General features: G+C 34.5%; 2 protein-coding genes across 4 annotated transcripts in view; one reads left to right on the forward strand and one right to left on the reverse strand.

The window, feature by feature from the left end:
* LOC111046173 (E3 ubiquitin-protein ligase AMFR) overlaps positions 1-14,890 on the forward strand; it is a 56,018-nt gene extending 41,128 nt beyond the window's left edge. The window contains exons 3-9 of the mRNA XM_039421821.1: positions 2,247-2,399; positions 4,373-4,686; positions 7,303-7,413; positions 9,509-9,669; positions 10,581-10,699; positions 12,668-12,864; positions 13,938-14,890. Of these exons, the coding sequence (XP_039277755.1) occupies positions 2,247-2,399; positions 4,373-4,686; positions 7,303-7,413; positions 9,509-9,669; positions 10,581-10,699; positions 12,668-12,864; positions 13,938-14,106 (1,224 nt within the window). The 3' untranslated portion in view covers positions 14,107-14,890. The remainder of the gene's footprint in view (positions 1-2,246; positions 2,400-4,372; positions 4,687-7,302; positions 7,414-9,508; positions 9,670-10,580; positions 10,700-12,667; positions 12,865-13,937) is intronic.
* Positions 14,891-18,953: 4,063 nt separating this feature from the next.
* LOC111046672 (dolichyl-diphosphooligosaccharide--protein glycosyltransferase subunit DAD1) lies at positions 18,954-24,232 on the reverse strand. 3 transcript variants are annotated; one of them, XM_039421823.1, is made up of 3 exons: positions 23,920-24,232; positions 21,034-21,178; positions 18,954-19,224 (listed from the first exon to the last, which is right to left on the reverse strand). In XM_039421823.1, exons 1-2 carry the CDS (start codon positions 24,125-24,127, stop codon positions 21,048-21,050), a joined length of 339 nt encoding a protein of 112 aa, XP_039277757.1. In that variant the 5' UTR covers positions 24,128-24,232; the 3' UTR covers positions 18,954-19,224; positions 21,034-21,047. The 3 variants fall into 3 exon arrangements, with proteins under 3 accessions (XP_039277757.1, XP_039277756.1, XP_039277758.1); XM_039421822.1 differs by having other exon boundaries at positions 21,044-21,178; positions 23,920-24,231; XM_039421824.1 differs by lacking the exon at positions 18,954-19,224 and adding an exon at positions 19,439-19,457 and having other exon boundaries at positions 21,044-21,178.
* Between the last annotated feature and the right edge of the window lie 216 nt (positions 24,233-24,448).

Consider the following 24,448-nt stretch of genomic DNA (forward strand, 5'->3'; position numbering starts at 1 on the left):
AGGCACCAAGCAGAAACGCTTCGAACGCTATTTTTGATTGTAGCGCTACTTATAGCTGAAATCTTCTTTTCATGTGCTTGTCGGCTTCCAGATGTTGGCTACCATGGTGGGTGGCTGGCTTCACTCTATCCACAGCTGCAAGAAACAATTTTGCGATGTTCATGGAGAACCAGGCTCCATATAGAGAGTATACTCTATATACTCTGAGTTCTATAGTATTCTATACTCTCTGGCTCTATAGCAGCAATACTTGTATTTTTTTTCTTCAGGGTTACTTTTGAATATAAATTTAAAAATTGAAATCTAAATACCTTTTTTTAAATTATTTAATCACAATTGATATGCCATTGCTAATTATATGGCATTATAAAGCCGAAACATGTCGTGATTAATTAATTTAAAAAGGGTACTTAGATTTCAATTTTTATTTACAGGAATACTTGCTATTAATAAGTAATACTGTATCGTGGTTGATATTTAATGAAGTGCGATATATATTCATTTTGTTTTCGTTTTGTATTGCACTCTTATGTTATCAGATATGACGTACTGTTATTAAGGCTCGTACTGGAATTCATCTGTGAGTCTTTCTATGTTTTTATCGAATAAATGAGAATACTTTGCTAACAAGTTAACTGTTTACTGTAGCTGATATAGCTAACTAGCTACTATGAAGCTACTACTGTAGCTACTATGTAGCTACTAAGGTAACTAGCTACTGTAGCTAACATGCTTCTTTTATAAAAGCGAAAGAAACCGACACACACTAAACAGAAACACATTAAAAGAGCTGCATACATACTTGTTCGCCGTGAAGAGCATAACATTTTTATTATTGCTTTTAATTGAATTGAAATATTCTTAGATTATAAATTCCTTTGAATTCACTTCAAATCATGTTATGAATTCAAGACAGATCCTCTTGGATCCATCTTCACGTTGCAATAAAACTATTGGCTTAGAAAAATAAAAATCTTAGTACCCTTTTTGAAATATTTAATCACAACATGCTCAGACATTGATGCCATTTTCATGGCATCAAATCATGGCATGAAATCATGGCATCATGGCATCATGACTGAAACATGCTGTGATTAAATGTTTCAAAAAGGTTACTAAGATTTTTATTTTTCTATTTCTATAAAAGTAGCCCTATACAGAAAAGAGATAAACTATCGGCTTGTCTATTGATAGATCGTCTACAGATTAATAAAAACAATATAAAACTTGTAGTACCCTTTTTATTAAAAACATTTAACAACTATAAAATCACTTCACTTATCATGGGCTACTTTATTCAAATTAATAAAAACAATATAAAACTTGTAGTAGCCCACCCTTTTCATTAAAAACTTTTTAAAACAATTCAACAACTAGTTTCGTCCTAATTTGGCCATTTTCAAGTTAAAATGCAAAAATGAACAAGTTGATACTAGATAATATTTATCTTAATATATGTATTAACTTGTTTATTTTTGCATTTTAACTTGAAAATAGCCATAGTAGGTCAAAACTAGATGTTGAATTGTTTTAAAAAGTTTTAAATAAAAAGGGTAGCCTACTACAAGTTTTATATTATTTTTATTAATTTGAATAAAGTGGCCCAAATAAGTGAAGTGATTTTATCGTCTACATACTATTCCCCCTACTCCCTTGTCCCCCTACCGTGTTCCCCCCAATTTCTCCCTTGTTGCAGTTCTAATGACGAACAAAAAATAAAGTAAGAAAGATTGGCTATTAAGTTCTCTACTTCTTGAAACTTATCTCTTGATAATTGTTTTTATTTTAATGAAGTAGTACATTCTGCTGGTCATACATATTTGAGTGGTATTAAAACAGGATGTTGATGGAGATCTATGAATTCAACATACAACTAGTGAATGCATTGATTGAAGTAATTCCATCCCAAAACTGTTTCTTGATTCAAAAATGTCTGACAAGATTGAAGATATGCCACTCATCCCAATTTCAAGTTGTATGTTTGTGACAACTTATATGTTTGTGCTTTGAGCTTCATAATTATATCAATCATCTTTATTCATAGAATGTACAAGTATATTGAATCTTAGAGAAAATAATACTTCATATTTAAGGTAATATACATCAATTATTATAATCTTCTCTATAATTCAATATACTAGTACATTCGATGAATAAAAATTATTTGATAATCTATGATTGAATATTGTCACTTTATACTATATTGTCACTATGTTTGAACTGATAGTTTACAATTGTGATTGCAGTTATCTTTCTCGCCAACGACTCCGGGTTGGAGTCACGCGCGACTTGTGGCACTTCTGGCCACCATCTTGGTTCTGTCCGGTCTCATGTTCCTTGTCTGTGTGGCTGTCGGCTTCTTCGGCGGTCTCAATACGTTCGCTTTCATGGCGGCTGAGGTAACCAACACTTATTACTCTTTTAAAAACTGTATTTACCCTAGAAAATATATCCTCAAAATATTACTGTAAGAAATTATATTTTTGGATTACAAATATATCGGGCGAGCGATAAAGTCGCGCATTAAGCTCTTAATACATAAATAGATATTAATGTATTTAGTCCGGGCGCAAATGTCATGAATAAGGCACTCCGTGATCATTTTTGAGTAACAGACGTGGAAGATGTCTCAATTTCTTCGTTAGGTCTAGCATAATAAGGATCGTGATGATGATAAGTCGAAATCACAGGCAAAGACCTCGGAAACAAGATGGCCGCCAAAATTTTCAGGGTTTTGCTATATCGCTTGTATTTCAATAACCGTTCGAGATATTCAACCGTTTTTTTAGACGAAAATGTTTTAAAAATCTTCCTCTACAATTTTTGTTCTATACAATTTTCCTCTAAAACGCATATTTTTTTTAGTTATAACCTACAAAAGCCCAAAAAACGGTTTCTTCAAATTTAATTCCATTATAACTTTTTTGTGCAAGAGATATGAAGAAATTTTAAATCTATTAAATTTAGAACGTTTTTTAAACTTTTGAACGATATATTTTCGTGCGCTGTACGTCAAAAAATGAGTTCTCCAGCGCCCTCCAAAGAAAACCCTGCATGATTTCTGGTGCGAAGTATAAAATCGATTTTTTCATGACTACTTTAAGATACAGACTTGCAAATGGTCCCAATCTCTTCGTTACAACAGGACGAATAAGAATATTGATGATGGAAACAACGAAAATGTTCGACATCATTGAAAAATACAAGATGGCGGTCATTATTGACAGAATTTTTTTTATCGCTTGTTATTCAGTTACTGTGAGAGATATCGGATTGGTTTCACCACCAAAGTATTTAGAATCAACCAAACAATGATGTTCAAGAGAATCATCTCATTTCGACCACTCTTTCCATTATTTATTCAACTTCAAAAACTTGAAACATACATTTTTCGGGGACAATATTTCATTGTCCACCCTGTATGACTATAATGACTTTTTGTTGAATTATTTATCTATTATTATTAGATCTTAGCCTACTATTTAAAATTACGTACCGTAGGCCTACTATATAAGTATATTTTGTTATGAGAATTTTATATTGTTTGTCAATTAATAAATAAATATCCCATTCAGAAGTTATTAAAGACAGATACCCACATATCAGTCAGTATCAGTGATCATGTCCGGTACAGTGAGAATGTTATTCTCATAAGTTCTAAAGGGATTATTCACACTTAGCTCGGCGGAGCTAGTAAGAATAGTACAGTGAAAATATTATATTGAATATTATTATTAATAAAATATTATATAATATAAATTAAGTTCTAATGTCCTGGAGCCCGATGGTAGCACACCAGTGTTTAATGTCAAGTCGGTCTTAGGCCACAAACTCAAGTTCTGTCGTAAATTTGTCAAACTCTTTAAATAAGGATGATGTTCTAAAGAATAAGGATAAATTGTATTGATGAACAAGGATACGTTCTAATGGAACCATTCTCACTCAGTCGGGCCATAGAGAAAATATGGCATAAGATAACCCATGGTTTGTGTTTGAAATTGCACTGTTAACTCAAGCTGATGGTTCATTTTCGTGAAGCTATGTGATGCTGGTAGTCTCTCATACTGTGCTGTTCTTACACTCTCTTCGGCCAAAACAGTAATACTCGACATTAATCGTCAGTAATCGGCTTGAGTAAACAAAAATCTGCTTGAAATTTGTAATATAAACGATCCATACCATGTGAAATCTTCTTATGCTATCTTTCTCTATGGCCGAGCGAGCGAATAAGAATAGTCCCATCACTGATCTAGCATGATTTCAATTCATTAGAATATTGTTTCTCTCGTTGTTGGAATGTGACTAACACCGAAGAATTCATTCATGTTTGTAATTGAAATGTTCTTCAAACGTAGTTGTGTTGTGTTTGCAGTGCATCCTTCTCAAAGTTCGCGTGCTGCACACCCTGCTGCGCTACGCGCTGCACCTGTACGACGTGCGCGGAGGCGGCGCGCGTGTTTGGGAGAAGCGCGGCCCGGTGGCCTACTACACGCAGCTGGCGTTCGAGCTGAGCGCGCTGTTCGTCGAGCTGGCGCACCACGTGCACATGCTGCTCTGGAGCAACATATTCATATCGATGGCCTCGCTTGTCATCTGCATGCACCTGCGCTATCTCATGCACGAGATACAGCGGCGCATCAAGAAGCACCGCAACTACTTGTGGGTCCTCTATCACATGGAACAGAGGTGTGTTAAATAGAACTCTTATTTGACTTTTAGGATAGGTAATATCCATTCATCTGTGATCCTGCCAGAATTTGGAGAGAGTGTTCAAGCTCCATAAAAGACGGTGAGGACAATTAAAGTTATTATAACTACAAAGTCCTGTAGAGATCACTTTTAAGAAGTAGGCATACTAACTGTTCCCTCTATTTATATATAATATGGGGTTATTATGCATGTTAAAAGAAAGACTATGTCTAGAAATGCTGACACACATAGATACAATACAAGAAATAGAGAAGACTCTCACTCTTCACTGTATCATAGAACAGCTCTTTTTGAAAAAAGCCAACATATTTGGGCTTTAAATTTATTAGAAAGCTCCCAAATAATTTGAGAAATTGTGATGATGTCCATGTTTTTGAGAAGGAGTTGAAGAGCTTATTGATGGTTGGAGTGTTCTATACCAGGGCAGAGTTTGTGTGTATAGAGGGTTCCTTTGTGTGATTTTCTTCTTTTTTTATGTTACCGTATGAGTGTTATAACTTCTGACAATTCCTATACTCTGATAAGAGTCTCTAGGAAGCTATTGAAAACAAACAAACAAACATGGTCAATATCCATTACTAGCTTATAATAATGACTGGTTATTAAACAAGGTATATAAAACAAGATATAGGTAGTTTATAGATGAATATCGCATGTAGATTCTTAATGTACCGTGGATGGTTGCAGGCCCATTTTTAATTCTTCAAGATTTCGGTACGTCGACTTTTCAGTTTGCAGATCATAAATGAAATATGTAATATTATGTCTTGCAAACCCATATGCTTTTAATTTTAAACTATCCGCCTATGATATTCGAACATTTATACCAACTATTGATTATCTGAAATCAATCAATACCAAATTGAAACCAAGTAATATATTAATTGATTACGATTTGGTACCAATAGATAATCAATAATAGTTCAGGCAACGAATGCTCAAATAAAGGTATAGAGGGAAAAGTTTGGAACACAATTTTCAACTCCACAGCTCTTTTAAGGATAGTTAGAGGATTAACATATCAAAAGTCCTCACCCCTACCCCCTGTGCTAAAGGGGTGGGGGTGGTTTGAAAGTACCGTTTTCTCATTTTTCGCATATATCTCGGAAACTATGCATCTCATGAACAATTGTATTCTTTGCAAAATTGAAGCTTACAGAATTACCAACAAGTTTTGTCCTTTACATTTTCCCATATCTCATACAGTTTCTGAGATATCCGCTCTTGAAGGTGAGACATGTTTTGAAAAAACACTTCTGCCTCCAATTGTTTCATCTTTTCGGCCTTATAATTTTTGAACCATTGATGAAAAAAATCTGTGCTGATTATAAGCTGATAGAGCATCGAATTATCTTCAATTTGATGTATATTTACACTATTTTACGCATTTCCCTACCAGTGTTGCAGCAGTTTTAGTGTTGAGAGTGAAAATTTTTGTTCAGCAACAATAGATTAGTTGTCAATGGAATTAGAAGGGAATGTTTGGAACACAATTTTCGACTTTGCAGCTTTGTTGAAACTAGTTTGGAGGTGAGCATATCAAAAATCCCAACCCCTACATCATGTGCTAAAGGGATGAGGGTGGTTAGAAAGTTGCATTTTCCACTTATTACTTACATGCTTATATCTTGGAAACAATGCGTTATATTGACATAATCAACTACATAAAAATGAAGCTCGAAAAATTTCCTACAAGTTTTGTTTGGTAGAGGTTTTCGATAAATCCGATACTCTTCGAGATATTTAAGTTCTAAAGTTATGCATTTTCGAAAAAGCAGTTTTTCTTCCATTTTTCCGCTCTTTCAAGTCTTATAACTTCCTAACAATTGATGAGACAAGAATGTGCTAATTACGAACTTGTAGAGCATTGAATTATCTTTCATTTCATGTATAATTCGACTATCTCTCGCATTCCCATACGACTGTTGCAGCAGTTTTAGTTTTGAGTGTCAAATCTCAAGATTTGCAACAAGTGACTTTTCTTGAATATCACACTATTCTGTCGTCATAAATTGGCAGTGTGCTTCAATATGAACATTCATATTAAGTACCTATTGGAACGTATGCGGAACTAAATACAGGGGGTGTTCCTAAACTTCCTACCGGAAAAAGACACTCAAAACTAAAACTGCTGCAACAGTCGTATGGGGATGCGTCAGATAGTTGAATTATACATGAAATGAAAGATAATTTAATGCTCTACAAGTTCGTAATTAGCACATTCTTGTGTAAAAAATGTAAAGGACAAAACTTGTTGGTAATTTTATAAGCTTGAAGAGCTGTGGAGTTGAAAATTGTGTTCCAGATTTTCCCCTCTATAATCTTTCGCTGACTGGACTAATAGTTTGTATATATGTTCAAATATCATAGGCGGATAGTTAAAAATTAAAAGCATATGGTTTTGCAAGACAATAATATTACAAATATAGTAACTTAACAAAAATCAATAATTTATTTTACATCAGATATACCAGGAAGACTTGAATCACAGATACCCACTACAGTAGACAGTGCGTTTGGGATAATGGCATAATTGATAGTTGCTGTCAGTCAGAAAGGTGATTCGCTAATAGAAATTTATGTGCATTTCAGCTATCCAATGGCTTCGAGTAAGGAACTGGCTGAGAACTCAGACAACTGTGCTATCTGCTGGGAAAAGATGGAATCCGCGCGGAAACTGCCTTGCACTCATCTCTTCCATAAGTGAGTTTTACTTCACAGTCATTCCACTCTAATAATTCAATCAACTGAGTGTTTATATAATTGAAAATGATATTAGATATTCCACTGATATGTTATTGAAATATTCCAGTTATTCGGGGACTTCCAGTTACTCCTCCAAAAACGATTTGTAAGTGATAGAAAATAAACTGTAATGCTCTTAATCTACTTAACCCAGCATTGTTTACAGAAGTGATTTGAAATTATTTCAGGATGAATAACTTTACTGTTGGTAGAATATCGATAGTTCTATCGATATATATCATCAGTTAACTGTATATAACTACAGTCACTCTCACAAGTTGATCCCTGGACCGATTTACCCCTTTCACTGCATCATGACGCTAATACAAATAGCGTCTTTCATATTATCATTGATAACAAAATAACATTTAATCAATTAGCTGAGTCTTATCCAGCTATTTGAGTCAACCTGCTCAAGCTGGGTTTTCGTTTGTGCTTATATGCCGTCGTCGACCACGACAGGGTGAGGATCTCACATTGGGTAGATTTCAATTAAAGGTCTAAATAACCTAAAAGATTATTTTCAATTATGTTTTGATGGGGGAGGTTAATTTATGTTTTGTACTTTTAAATTGCAATATGTTTATATTATTAGAAATTTGGACAATATGAATGTCAACAATGCTTGTCGTCGTCGACTGCGGAAATTTACGCACAAACGAAAATGCACCTTGAGCATGCTGTAATTTTATTTTTAGGAATACAGGAGTTTGGCATGCGCAGTTGGCTTATTTCTACTTCCGCTTGTCTCCGCACCGAAAATCAAGGAAGAACTTATTAGATCACATCTGGACGATTATGTTACAGTAGAAGCTCTCTTAACCAACCTCGGATCAACCGCCTGTCGGATTAACCGACCGTTTCCAGGAATATACAAACTTCCGCTGCTGCTGCGATAACGATCCAAAAATAACTTTCATGTTTCAACAGGTCGAACATATATGATTCCGTGGCAAGTCAAAATTCAGTCAGTTGCTCTCAATATCATGTGCGGGCAGTTTCTAGTGTGCTAACTGTGTTTGCAAACTTTGATATTTAACAGTTTTTGATACCGTAATTGTTTTTTTAATTGTTTATGTAATTGACTTTGTTAGTGTAAAGTACAGTAGTGTAAAATGAGTGGTGTTGAACGTAAGAGACTGGTTGTGACGATGGAACAAAAACTAAAAGCAATAGAACGGCTTGATAAAGGGGAATCTGTTAAAAGCATTAGCGATGAACTCGGTGTCTGTGTTACAACGGTCAAGGACTGGAAGCGTAATAAAAAATCCATTCAGGACTACTGCACCCAAATTGAATCCGAGAAAATCTTAACCTCTAATTTATAATTTATAATTTTGCGAGTGTTTATTAAAATGAGTTGAATTTATGTTACTTCTTCTTATTACTATACATTACGGTGTCTCATTGATCAAGGGATCATAAGGACTATTGAGTGAGTAATGGCTACAGTAGTTTTAAAAGTTTAGGAACAGTTTTTAAAAGCTTTTTTCACGTGTTTGAATGATTTTAACACCTATTACGACTATTTACAATATTATTCGGTTTAACCGACCTTTTTCGTTATCCGACCACGGTCCGGTCCCGTAGGGGTCGGTTAAGAGAGCTTCTACTGTATGAGTAATTGATATTGAGTTTTGATTAGTTGATACAGAGCCTACGTAACCTTCAGATTACGTAGACTCCGGTTTATATATTTTCATATCATGCAACGCATTTAAGTCTTTTTATATTTTTTATCATCTAGTGGGGTTTATTTCATGAAATCGGCTTGGACACAACATTCATGTATAATTATTGTATACTATTCATATGACTGCTCGTACAATTCGTATGACTACAAAATATTCTGGCTCTGCCTTGTTTTAAAATGTGTAGGCTGTGAATAAATTGAATACATTCGAGGTTGAGTTACTATTTTCTTACTTATCTGCAATCTTATTTCTACTATTCTAATACTCTCGTCAGTTTATTAATAGGTTTTTTTGATTAATTTTTCATATGCTTTTTGTAATCAACTTGTATTTACGAATATTTTGAATTTGTTTTGCAGCTCGTGTCTGCAGTCATGGCTGGAGCAAGACACATCATGTCCCACGTGTCGCCTGGCTCTGAGCATCCACAGCTTCAGCTCACAGCGCAACATTGAACTCAACGAGCCGGCCAATCTGGCGCCCAACAGGCCCAGGCCAAACCATTTCTTCCATTTCGATGGTAAGCTGCTACTATTTTCACTTTTGTAAACATGGTTCAATGTATCTTTTGTACCATTTGTTACATTTCCCAACTAAGATCCAAAGGAATTCCTAGGATTGGTTTATGATAAAACACTAGTTATTTTGATGAATTGTGTTTGAAGAAATAAATATCAGTTTTCGGTCTGAAGTTGGAGGATAGAGCCCCTATTCACTCTGAAATAACTTGATTGCTAGGATAATAAAATGTACATGCAACAGTGCAACACACAAAATGGAAAATGACTATCATGAAGATGGTACTCCCGAAGGAAAATCATATAATGATTTACTTTGGAATCACTAGTTTGAGAAAAATATAGACTGTTTCAAATGTATCAAATAATTCAAACAAGATATCAGAATCTAACATTAATACTAATATTTTTCTTTCTATAATAAATTTATTCAGTCTTTTCATTTGGGAATGAAATTTATTTCATTCATTATATATATATATATATATTTCTATAATCATTTATCCAGTCTTGTGATTTTTGATGAAATTTATTTGATTTTATTGCATACTAAGATTGGATAGAATTCAATTGATGAAGTAGAAACATAATAAGTTGTCTTTTCTATTGAAGAAGTTTTACTCTCCAAGGTTTTGATGCTCCATGCATCATCTTTATTGATTGATTTATTGATCCATACAATAAGTACATCATCAGAATGATTTCATCTTCAGTTGAAGTTTAAGCTTAGAATTAATCTTATTGTTTTTCAATTTTATAATGGATTACGTTTTTGATTACATTGTTGAATTTATTAAAATTGTACCATTTGAGTGCTCAATATTGCAAGAATTGGAAGTATGATCAGGTTTTTCTGTTACACATTAGATACATGGTGTGGTCATTTGTTTATTATAAAAATATTTGCTTGCAGGTTCAAGGTATGTTTCGTGGCTTCCAAGTTTCTCAGTTGAAGTTACCCATGCACAACTGTTGAGGAACGACCATCCTTCTCCAACCCACACTTCGCAATTGGATTCAATGGCTAGACAAGTGAGTTTTCAAATGGTTTACTGGTAATCAATAATTTCTGTTTAATGGAAACTCAATTTCCTCAAACATAGAAAATTCCGTTTTTTATTCTAAAATTATCTTGATTGTCTGACGCTCTGCAATACAAATACTAAAAATCGGGTGTGGCGCACTCACACAACTTTCCTTGCCGTTATGAGAATTGATCACCTGACGCCAGTGTTTACGCGCTTCTCAAGTAGTCTACTATTCAAAGATCTAAGCCAGCTGGTGACAGGACAATAACGCTGGTGAAACACGAGGTCTGCTATCTCTTCATAGTGAATGATTTAATAGAATCAACAGTTGCCAACAGTTTGCAATTGGATAATCACATTTTATCGAATTTCAAGCTTATTTTCAATTTTAGGTGAAAATGTTACTAAACATCAATTATAGAGATTTTACAGATATGGGACTAGTGGCAGTTGATAGAGCATATCAATAAACTATTCTAGGTATAAACTTGATGAAATTCGTTGGAGCCGTTTTCGAGAAAATTGCGAAAACTGTGTTTTTGAGAACATTTTTGCTATTTTAGCCGCCATCTTGAATTGCATTTGATCGAAATTGTTCGTGTCGGATCCTTAAAGTGTGAGGACCTTAAGTTCCAAATTTCAAGTCATTCCGTTGATTGGGAGATGAGATATCGTGTGTACACACACACACACACACACACACACACACACACACACACACACACACACACACACACACACACACACACATACAGACCAATACCCAAAAACCACTTTTTGGACTCAGGGGACCTTGAAACGTATAGAAAACTTGAAATTAGGGTACCTTAATTTTTTTTGGAAAGCAATACTTTCCTTACCTATGGTAATAGGGCAAGGAAAGTAAAAATTGAATATGGAGTGTAGACAGGCGTAATAAGGCCTGTCTAAGTTACATAAATCAAAAGTTCATTTATAATTAATTTCATTCATGTAATTTATATGAGTGAAACTGCATACAACCACCTGTATTGTACTGTTGACTGTTTAGTCAGCATAGTTGTATAGAAATTTATAAATTGGGGTACTTTAATTTTTTCGGAAAGCAATACTTTCCTTACATATGGTAATATAGGGCAAGGAAAGTAAAAACTGAACACATACTAGAGGCTCACCTGTACTTGACGTACCTAGTACACTTGACGTACTGAAAACTTGACCTCCTGATGTACTCCCTTATTAATCTTTCCCTTATTAATCTTCTTCCTTTTAGCTCCACAGCCCAGGGTGGGCTGTGGCTTTCTCCATAACATTCCTCCAAGCCTCTCTGTCTTCAATCAATCTTCTCCATCCTCTCTATAACCCATCCTCCCATCGTATTCTCGGTCTGCCCACTTTCCTTCTCGAATGAAGCTTCTCTGTAACTACTGTCTTTGTCATTCTGTTCTCATTCATCCTGTAAACATGTCCTAACCATCTCAGTCTTAGTACCTTTATTAAAGCGTATAAAGTTCTTTACTCTCTCTTTCTCTCACTCTCTTGTCAGCTCTACAGCCCGGGATGGGCTTTGACATTCTCCACCACTCTCCTCCACTCATCCCTGTCAGCAGTCTTGGACTGCCATCCTCGCACCTCCTATCCTACCTACTATACTACAGCCTCTTTTTATTAACAACTTATTAATATTTATTATTAGTATTAATTTATTAATACCAGCTACTCTCCTGTTAATACTAAATTTTATAATAGAATGATTTCTCGTTTAACAATATATCGTGAAAACACTAATAATTAAAATTATCAACCACTTTTTAGATAAAAAAGATTGCCAATTTCAATTTGTGTTTTCACTATGGAAAAGTACCACAGCATCACACACAACACAATATTGTAGTGTAACAATTTTTCTTTTCTTTTTTTCACCTGTCCATAACATATTCCCTAAAAAATATATTTTATTATTACATAAATGAATTTGAATTTGTTTGTTGAGGTGCACCAACTGTTCCCGCACATTCCGATGAGTGCAATAATCGAGGACCTGCACGTGACACGGAGCATCGAGTTGACGGTGGAGAATGTGTTGGATGGCCGCCTCATCGTGCCGCTGCAGCCCCCCGAGGAGCCCCCTGCACCCCCTGTACCCCACATCGTGGCGCCCCAAACGCCAGCTGTGACATGGCAAGCAAGGTAATTAATACAACTGGGGCTTATAATGATGTTAATTGCTATTATTATGAGATTCTGTACAATCTGTCATAATTTATTCTAGAGAACATCAATGCCCAATTCAATAGATAACTTGCCATTCAGACATGGAAGCTCGTGTTTCAATCCCAAGCAGAGTATGCTGAGAGTTCTTTTAGTTTGTTGATCGTTGATTTTCTTATCTTCTGTCTGTAAACTATTTAAGCTTCAATATTATCATCATAAAAATTTTATATTTGTTTGCTTTTTAAATTAAATTTGTGTAGAAATAAGTTTTCTTAATTTTAATGTTTTTTTAATAATGTTAATTTTAAAGCCATATGAATAAATACATATCTAAGGGTTGTGTGGCAGAGAGGACCTGGAGTCCCAACTCCGCCCTAATAAAGACAAATAATCAATCAATCTTATTGGAATTATGATTTTATATAACTTGTAATGCTTATGAAATACAAACTGATGTCAGTCAGTAGTAGGAAATAAATGGAGATTCAGGGCCGCTGGCTTAGTCCTAAACCTTGCTGGTGGCTTGAAACAAGTTGTGCCTTGTCCACATGTTGGTCTAGTAAGCTGGCCCAGCCTGCAATGTAATCAGTGCCCAATGAAGGCCAGCGTAGCCAACGTTGGCAAACCACTCATCCTCACTGGCGTTGGTCGTCATTAGCCATTTGGCCAACATGTGGATGCGGCATTAGAATTTTATAAGAAATTGAGTGTTGAGTTAAAATCAAACGCGGTTCCTATTTGGTTTAAATTAACACTATGCTCTTGTGCTCTTTCTTATTATTCAAATTCATTTTATTGAGCCAAAAAATAAACATACAGACCAAGTCAAAACATAAAAAATAAATGACAGAATGACAATGTATGATTAAAAATTCGAGCATATAACTGGTAAGAACACAAACAACAGCAATACAGAATTCAAGTGTCATCACTAAAAAACCAATCACTAATATACCAATGCGATGTAGTGAGGTGTAGTTGTACGTCATATCATGCGTGATTTTTTTCAGGGCAGAATATAGCTGATTTTAATTAAAATGATGTTGCAGTTCGGAGGCGGTGGAGGCTGAAGACGAGCCGTTGAACCTTGGAGGCCGATTCTCCAAGTGTTCAAGCGAGCGAGAGCGCATCCTGCACCTGCGCAAAGAGAAGCTGTTGCACGCGGCTAGGAGAAAGTACCTGGAGAGGCATGCTACTGCGCATGCGCACTCTAGCTGAACTGCACTCGTCACTTCTCCGCCACCTCCCACCTGTTACTAGCTTATTTATTGTTATGTTCTAATTAATCACGTTCGAATTTGAACGGAATACCTGTATTATTCAATTCATTGATATCAGATTTCTGATGACTAGTTTTCCTTGTACATAGTAAGTTATTTCCAAGTCGATTAGGCTATATCTATTATAAATGTATAAATTAGTTACTTTCTGTGTAATTTTTAATTTTGCTTTAATGACATGACATAAGTTTAATACATGACAGTGAAATGATAGTGCCACTATTATTCACAGATTGTTTGAATTGTGTCCATTGCCCATACCTTATGTGTGTTTATTTTTTGTGTTTTGTAAATGTCCAGTGATAGTTGATTATTGTGTGGAAATTGTTATTGGCTGTTTATTATGATGCTAGTGATTAAATTATCTAATGTGTAATAATTAATACCTTAACTTCTAAAAGTCTGCTTTCGAATGTTACTTATCCACCTCATATTAGTGTAATTTTGTTCCTGACAAAATGTTTTGTCTTGAAAGATAACCATGTATTGTATATTTTTTTATTGTACAGTGACTTAAGGCTAATATGAATTTTATCATTTTTAGTTTATAGAAAATATCGTTCGAGTTTTAAAAGTTAGTAGTGTTTCACTAGCTGAGAAAAGTATGATGTATGAATCAAACATGTGTTTTTCATTTTAACGCTTAATGTGAGAGTGTAACGTTTTTAATAATAAATTGATCCCTTTTTTGTTTTGTTGAATAAAATGTTTGCAGTCATCAACGTTTTGTTTTAGTTTTACAATTTTCCCTGCGCCTCAATTTATATATTTGGAACTATAGTCCTCGCAATAGTTTCAAGCCCAAATTTGAGAACTAGTGAGCATGAACAGTGAACACAATACAAAGTCTAAATTCAACATTGACCATCCGTAGCACACTCAACAAATTTAAGCACATACCAATCTATGCAGGCTCATGCTTCATTAATTTGCTGACAGTCTCAAAAGCTGAAAAATTCACAATAATATCACAATACCTAATAATGTATTTTATTGCTAGACCGAGCAGCTTACAATCTAGTGCCGGTGTTTATAATATTGTGGATGACGAGCACATCTACCATTAACTCAGAGTATAGTACTGCAAGATGCACACTGTACATCTACAGTCGTGGTCTCATGAGTCGATTCCTGGACCGATTTACCCCCTCTACAGCATCAAGATACTACTAAGTTGAGTAGTTAACCTTATATTATAGTCAACCAGCCTAGCAAGCCGTGATTTTATAATTAGAAATAGGCCTACTCTAATATATAATTAAGAAGTATATAGTAATTAGAAACATACTCTAATATAATTAGAAACAGTCAAGCGCAATAATTGGATTCCTTTAACCTCCACCCGCCTTGTACCGAAAAACTAGGGATTATCTTGTTAGAACACATTTGTACTGATTGCACTAATTAATTAGTGAGATGCTGGATTCTTATTCGCAATAGTTTTCCTTACTAATAAGAAAACAAGGATATTGCCAAATTTCACTAAAAAATTACTGAAATTTGACAATATCCTTGTTTTCTTATTATGGAGAGATTTTACAACATCATCAATTCTACTAGTTTTCCTTACATTTTGGAAAGAAAGGGAATGATGTATTTTCACATTGAATTTTATTATTTTTGTCCAATTATATTATCTCTTTTAAAATTGAAAATAACTATCCTGACAACAGACGAGAAAAATCTGGTGTGGCGCACTCACACAACTTTCCTTGCCGTTACGAAAACTGATTAGGCTACCTGACGCTAGTGTTCCCGCGCATCTAAAGTCAATTCAAAGATCTGAGCCAGCTGGTGTCAGGACAATAACGTTGGAGACAAACGATGTCTGCTATCTGTTCATAGTGAATAATTTCATAGAATCAACTGTTGGCAACACTTTTCAATTGAAATAATCCCATTTTATCGAATTTCGAGCTTATTTTCAATTTTAGGTGAAAATGTTACTGAACATTAATTGTATAGATTTTCATGCACAATCTTTTCCACTTGAATTTTTCTGTTTAAATTGTATCTGAAGCCTGATAATTGGGAATCTAAAATCAAACTTTGCATAGATGAAGCGGAGCTCCTGAAATTTTTACAGATATGGGACTTGTGGAAGTTGATACACTCGGCCTCTGCGCTCAGGTTCCTCGAACCTTGCAGGGACTTCCCGTTTTTAATATAGTTATGTATAATCCTATTAATGGTATTTTTCTTTTTCATTTTATATTGTATTTTAATTTTTTCATTTACAACAATTTTTGTCATTGTAATTATGTTTTTGGGACAAATAAAGATTTGATTTGATAGAGCTTATCAATTACTATTTCAGGTATAAATTTTATCAAAATCGTTGGACCCTGTTTTTGACGACATTTTAGCCGCCATCTTGAATTGCATTTGATCGAAATTATTCGTGTCGGATCCTTATAGTGTAAGGACCTTAAGTTTCAAATTTCAAGTCGTTCCGTTAATTGGAAGATGAGATATCGTGTACACAGACGCACATACACTCATACACACACACACATACAGACCAATACCCAAAAACCACTTTTTTGGACTCAGGGGTCCTTGAAACGTATAGAAATTAGGGTACCTTAATTTTTTCGGAAAGCAATACTTTCCTTACCTATGGTAATAGGGCAAGGAAAGTAAAAAGTGGAAACATTCGTGAAAACGAAAACACAGGAGAGCTTTGAGGCTGGTCACGCTGAACGTCGATTAACATAGTATTGGAAAATTCAATAACTATTATTAATTTAAGACCATGAGGAAGTTTTAGTGCCCAATAAATCTTCTTGGTTAGAGAGAAAAATACACATCACTGTTCCAACTCCAAGCTGAATTCGCGCACAAAAGTGACAGTGAAAATATAATTCTAAGTGTTCTAAAATTATTGAATCAGCACGGTCGAGTATGAAGAGTATCATTAGAACTCATGGGAATTATACTGTCACTGTTGTGTGCGAATCCAGCTTGAGGTTCTCGTGATTATAAAGAGATAGATTTCAATGAATTTTATTCTCCAAACACATTTTGGAAAATTTTCCCGATCAACCGCTTGATTTTTTCAAGTTGACCAACTTAGAGTCGAGATAAATATTTTATTGAAATGATATTAAAGTCAAGATTTCAGTCCAATCAGTCATTACCCTCATTATCTCTGCTCTCAGAATCCTCCTCTTCTTTTGAAACCTGGTAAGAAGGCTGATCAACTTATACGAAATCACATTCTGAGCACGTGAGCAGTTCCAAGATCATAGGTATTTTTTCCTACAGATACCTTGAAAAGTGACCATTTCTGCACTGATTGCAGACCCCAAAGAATCATTTTTCCACAAGTAATACTTTGCATACGGTACTCCAGATTTGTAGCATGACAATGCAATGAAAATTATTCATATAATTTTGACAAGTTAAATATTTAAAACTAATTAATAAATTAATAAAATTAGGAATTTGAAAATTTAAAAATAAAAAATTAATTTGAAAATGCATTAATAAAACATTATAAACTTGATTTTAGCACCAAAATTTCAGACATTAATAATCTTTTAAAATGTTTTATAGCAAGAATCTTAGCTTACCTTCTTTTTACTATAGACATCAGAAAATTAGGTTATGATGCTCTCTCTCTCTCTCTAAAAGTACTTGCGGCAAATAATGATGGGCTTCTCATCACATGATCAGAATCAGTTTTGCCAACTTATAAACTAGAGATTTCTCTAATATTGTTGAAAATGAAGAAAACATCTACATCGTCCCACTGTGCCCCATGTCACACTGTACCCCACTCTCCCCCAATCTATTATTGGATTTGGTGACTCTCAGGACACCATCTAACAAGGTGATATAATCAGAAAGAATGTCTATCTAGGAAGTTCAAAAACATTTTAGTTGTTTCACATAATGAAACCACATATTTTTACTTTCCTTGCCCTATTACCATAGGTAAGGAAAGTATTGCTTTCCGAGAAAATTAAGGTACCCCAATTTCTATACGTTTCAAGGTCCCCTAAGTCCAAAAAAGTGGTTTTTGGGTATTGGTCTGTATGTGTGTGTGTATGAGTGTATGTGCGTCTGTGTACACGATATCTCATCTCCCAATTAACGGAACGACTTGAAATTTGGAACGTAAGGTCCTTCCCCTATAAGGATCCGACACGAACAATTTCGAACAAATCCAATTCAAGATGGCGGCTAAAAACAGGGTTTTTCGCGATTTTCTCGAAAACGGTTCCAACGATTTTGATAAAATTTATACCTAGAATAGTCATTGATAAGTTCTATCAACTGCCACAAGTCCCATATCTGTAAAAATTTCAGGAGCTTCGCCCCATCAATGCAAAGTGTGATATTAGTTTCCCAATTATCAGGCTTCAGATACAATTTAAACAAAAAAAATTAAGTGGAAAAGATTGAGCATGAAAATCTCTACAATAATTGTTATAATAATTATTATATTTATATAACTATATTTAGTAACATTTTCACCTAAAATTGGAAATAAGCTCGAAATTCGAGAAAATGTGTTTATTCAATAATGCAAACTGTTGGCAACTGTTGATTCTATTAAATCATTCACTATGAAGAGATAGCAGACTTCGTGTGTCTCCAGCGTTATTGTCCTGTCACCCGCTGGCAGATCTTTGAATAGTAGACTTGAGATGCGCGTGTACACTAACGTCAGGTGATCAATTTTCATAACGGCAAGGAAAGTTGTGTGAGTGCGCCACACCAGATTTTTAATTATAACTAGAACTTATTAAATAATTTGGTTTGAAATGAAACGCAAAGTTAAGAAAGATTTCTTCTATATTCGATAATACAATCAAAATATTCAGAAACAAGACGATTAACTTGACAGTTTAGTGCACATTTATTGGTGTTGATTGCAGTCGTAGATCTAGAATAAACGAAAAGAAATATTCATCTATATCTGTTGAAGACCTAATTTAAAGATGATAATTGAACACAAAAACCAGTTCATTATAATTCCATTCACCATGGACTCCATTCCACGTGTACTGATCACGATCACATTGCTTTTGCTTAGTTTGTAATTAATCTGAAACAATAAGAAAACAATATTACAATTATAATTGTTTTTTTATTCTGGGGAAACATTATATTTTGGATAAACGTGAGTTGCTTGAAAGTGATTTAAGTGGATAAATAGAAGAAAACGTAAGTTATAGTTCCTTTTTTTAGTACTGCCACTGCAAGATTTCTACTGCCACTGGTGTTTGTGAATATCCTCTTCAGATACGGTACACATTCAAAGTATTCAGCAACTATTATCTGGATACAAATTATGCTTTGTTAATGAACACTTTATTTTTTAAAAAACAATTTATTTACTACAAAACATATTACAAATATTTTATAGAGGTCCTTTTGCTATGTGCGCTAGTTAGAAACTAACTACAGAATACAAAGCCACCTTCCACAACAACTATGCTGACTAAGCAGTCAACAGTACAATACAGGTGGTTGTATGCAGTTTTCACTCATATAACTTACATGAATGAAATTAATTATTTATTTATTCGTTGATATAATTACAAATCATATGAATATGATCGGGATAGAACAACAGGCATAGCCCAAAACTATTCTGTTCCCAAATTTTGATAAATAATAAAATGTCCGAAAAAATAGGTTATGTTCTTACTGAGGAAATTTGAAGTTCAAAGTTCTGTCCAAGAATATATATTAGCTAGAAATTTTGAATTTAGAATGATTAAAATACCAAATTATAATCAAATTTTGCACTTAATATCACCGCACTTTGAATAAATCAAGTTATTTCAGAAAATTTTAAAGCCAAAAATAAACTTTTGATTTATGTAACTAGACAGGCCTTATTACGCTTGCCTACACTCCATATTCAATTTTTATTAGTGTTGCAGAGTGGTGATTGCAATTTTGAAACGCTAAATCACTAAAACTATATAAGTAAATCACGCTAATATCAATATATTTGCCCCACTTTTCATGGAGGCATAGTGACATCATTTCTTGATGATGTCAATAATTATTCTCTCTGTCATGCAACCCATGTCAGAGGTATGGTATTTATTAAACATGAAAAATAATTTAGATTGATATACGATGATGCCAATGCTTGTAAATATAATACTGATATACCTTTCACTAAATGAGAGAACTCTGTATATGCATAGGAAATAAAAGGACTTTCAACTCATTATTGTGTTATAATCATAGTAATTAACTTTCAACTGTGTTATAATCATAGTAATATTAATCACATTGGATTACTCTCCCATTTTAAAGCAAATATTCCATGAAGTGGACTACTATAATTGTCAAGTCGATCAACTTATGAAATAGTTGTAGCCTACTAACGGTCCTATGCACAATCTACGTTAAATGCTAATCTACGATTACAAGTAGGCATGGTCACATGAAATATGTCGTGTTTCTTTCCGGTTTTAAACAAAAGCTGATCTACCTCCGTTTAAACCGATGCATATGAGCCCTATTTTATTTGTTTTGTTTTTACGTCTTATAACTTAGTAATCACTACATAATAAAATCATCATAATAGAAGATTATTCTTACTAAAAATAAAATAAAAGACAAATGAATCGTAATTATCTTTCAGAGTTTATAGTTTTTATTTAGTTCTTTATAATCATGTTATGGATTGATAATTTGACATCTTGTGGTACCGGATCCCCAATTAAACAATCCTAGAATTTATGAATTTCTTAATTCCAGATAGAAAAACGTTAAAAAATAATTAGATAAACTATATTCCAATTGAGCGCCTATGTTAATCTATTAAAATGTTTAATTATTTCTATTCTTAGATAAGTTTCAATGTAAGTGATATCATACAAAATTTGTCTACCTATACTCACCAGCTTAGCCGATAAAGTTGATGACAACTAGGTGAAGTATCAAATGTGCAAAAATGAAATCGGCAAATCCTCTTTCTGGACTTATTCCACAGAACTGGTTTTTATTCTGAAGATTCACTTGCAGTCTCAAACATACTGAAACAATAAAAATATAATATTAATTTCGACTAAGTAAGTTAGCAGACTACTATAAATTTTTCTTTTATCTGATCTCAACACTAACAGTTTCCTGAACACGTCAGTGTAGGTGGGAATCTGGTTTGTGTCTTTGAGGTTTATCGAGTGGTTTTAAGCCAACTTATAAGTTAACAAGTTTTTTTAAATTCAATTCAATTTTCTTTCCATCCATGACCAGTCTTTACACTGGATAGATTTCGTCAAAAGAAATTAAAAACACAAACGTTCATAAAATTTACACAAACTATCGAGATGGCATGTCAAAGAGACAAATAAAACGACTGATCTCCTCTTTACTCAAGGAATAGAGTGGAAGTTTGAGGAGTTTATCTCAAAGCACATTTTTAATTTTTTATCTTCCAATTCACGTATACACAATGGGAGCCTGTTGAATATTTTCAGGGTGCGAATTGGAAAACTGTTGTGTGATCTGGCCAATCGCAATTGTGGCAGGTCTATATCATCACGTCTTCTAGTAAAATAATCATGAGCCTGGCCTCTCACTTGAAATTTATGTAGCTGTTCTTTTAGAAGCAATAACGAGGTAAGCAGGTACTGACTGAAGACTGTGAGGATCCGTAGTTCTTTGGACAGTGGCTGCAATGCTCCAGGTATGACGAGAATGTAATGATGCGGATCACCTTTTTTTGAAGAAGTAGAATCCTCTCACAACAACCCACATGTCCCCACAGCACAATCCCATACTTAATATGACTGTGGAACAAAGCATGTTACGCAGTCACCAGGTAGCTTCTTGGCACAATGCTCCTCAACTTGCGCATCAGGTAAGTCACCTTGGAGAGCCGGTTACAGACCATGTTGATGTGCTGGTCCCATGACAGTGAGGCGTCTATCATAAAACGAAGCAGCTTAACCTCTGGCTCGCCAAAGGAAGGAGGTCTGCGTCTCAGAGTGCATAACATGTTCTGCGTCTTAGTCTGGTTCATGCACAGTCTATTTGCTCCAAACCACGAACTGGCCTCTTCAAGCAGCTGGGCAGACCTGAGGATGGCCAATTGGGGATCTTCATCCTGGGCAACAAGAGTGGTGTCATTCGCAAACAATAATGCTTTTCCATCCATGCTGAGATCGATGCTGAAAGTCAACTTAGTTCGAGACTACACTCGAACTGTCGCGACTCAAGTCTCATGTGTTTTCAAATAATGACGCTCAAATTAGTGTCTATTATCGGATACTCCAAGAGTGAGTTGCTTGGCGACTCGACAAGCTGGTCGACAGACGACTAATAATGTACGGTATTGAAGTGGAGAAGCGTGAACATGAACGAGCACACAATCAAAGATTACGTTTGTTGGAGAATATATTTCCTATATTATAGAATTTATTAACTTGAATATCACTAGAAAACTTGATAGAAATGAGCCGGTTGTTGTCATCTCAAGTCCCTGGAAGCTTTTAAAAACAAACAATTTTGAATAAGTCAAATTAATATTGGCAAATAGATTAGTGACAATGAGCATGACAAGCAGCTCAAGTCGCAAGAACCGAGAGGCTGGAGTATCTGCGACTGGAGTCGGATTTTAATCGCGCTAGTTTGAGTAGTCATATCACACTAGTATTTCTAATTTCCAATTTCTCGATCAATACCCAGAAACACTAGATAGTCATTACTTGACTAAGATTGTCAAAATACAACAAAATTTTATGTAATTTGATTGGCAATAGCAGGCGGCGTTGAGGATAGCTCACTCAGGTTGTCGTTAAGAAAGTCACTCAAATTGTAAAAACTCTTTTTAATTAGCCACTGTGTGATTATATTTTTAAAATTGTTGTAACGTGCAATCTGAAGAGAAACATATAGTCTATTTTATTATATATCTTCATTACCAGTGCAGGGGAACAGTCTCTCACTTTGGATAGTCTACATCTAGGTGCGTCGATATTCGCCGTACTCCTTGTTCTGTGAGCATGTGATCTGAACTCTCACGGTGAAGGATGTCTGATGAGCCCTGACATACAGGAGTGATGCCAAGATATACTGTCCTAGACTGTGTGTAGGCCTAGACGAAGGAAGATGGGCTTACAGTGGGCGTAAAAAAACATTGTATGTTAATATTTGCAAAACCATCTTTTGTAGAAACAAGATGTCTTTTACATAAGCTGAATATCACCAGAGCAGGATGGCATACTGGATGTGGCTGTTAAAAACTGAAAGGTACAGCATCAACAGATAGAGTTAGCTTTTCATTTTTATAAATAGGTATGTAACACTAGATTGTTATGTACATACTGTGATTATATGCTGGCCACTGGTTGGCATTTGAAACTCGGATATGGGCATCAGGGTCTTTTAATAATAACCTACAGTACTAATTAGCCTATTGCAAAAATTTGTTTAAAGCCCCGCGATTATGCCTAAACAGCTAGGGTTTTCAAGTTTAGGCTTGTCACCGAACAGAAACACCAGAACCTACTAAGAATCCTATCTTAAACAGGGGTATAGGATGTAAAGATCATAGAAATTAAATTGTATCAAGGATATAACACTTAGCAGAAACTACTTTTAGGAAAATTCATATTCATTCATCCAATAGTTTTAACGATACAGAAATTTTTCAAATTTACTCAATACACTATCATAGCCTACTAGGTACCGTAATGTAAAAGTACAATAGACCTAAAAATGTTCTTTCTTCTGAAATGATATTTAAATTAATACAACATTTTCAATTACTCACCTGCAAGCACAAAACTACTAACACATGAAATAAACCCACTCAAAAATGAATTGAAAGGGAAAGTTCCCACTAAACAACAGTACAAGAACTGAATTACTCCTGTCAGGAAAACATACAACAAATAAGCGTCTATGATTTTCAATTTTTTAGGAGTGTTGTTTGCATATTCGTCATAGAATTTACCAAGCACAGTACTCAAATTTGCCATAGTTATAATTAAATTAAATACTTTTTAACCGGTTAACATAAGACACGTACTAAAGTTTAGATAACCTAAGTTCAGTTGACGTTGAGAGTATAGGTAGCGCACAACGAGATGGCCCCTGAATTCAATTTTTCCGAATGATAGCCAGGGACCATTTTGCTATGCTCAAACAAGTATTGATGCGTCACAATTCTGCCATTATGATCAAGTGGTTGTTTTCGTATTCTGCTTGAAAACTTTTTTCACACAAAGTAAAGAAAAATAAGAATGAGTTTCACATTTATTTATTGAATAATATCAGATATCATAATATTATATTTGATG

Source organism: Nilaparvata lugens, chromosome 2 (assembly GCF_014356525.2).
Source record: "Nilaparvata lugens isolate BPH chromosome 2, ASM1435652v1, whole genome shotgun sequence".
NCBI lineage: Eukaryota > Metazoa > Arthropoda > Insecta > Hemiptera > Delphacidae > Nilaparvata > Nilaparvata lugens.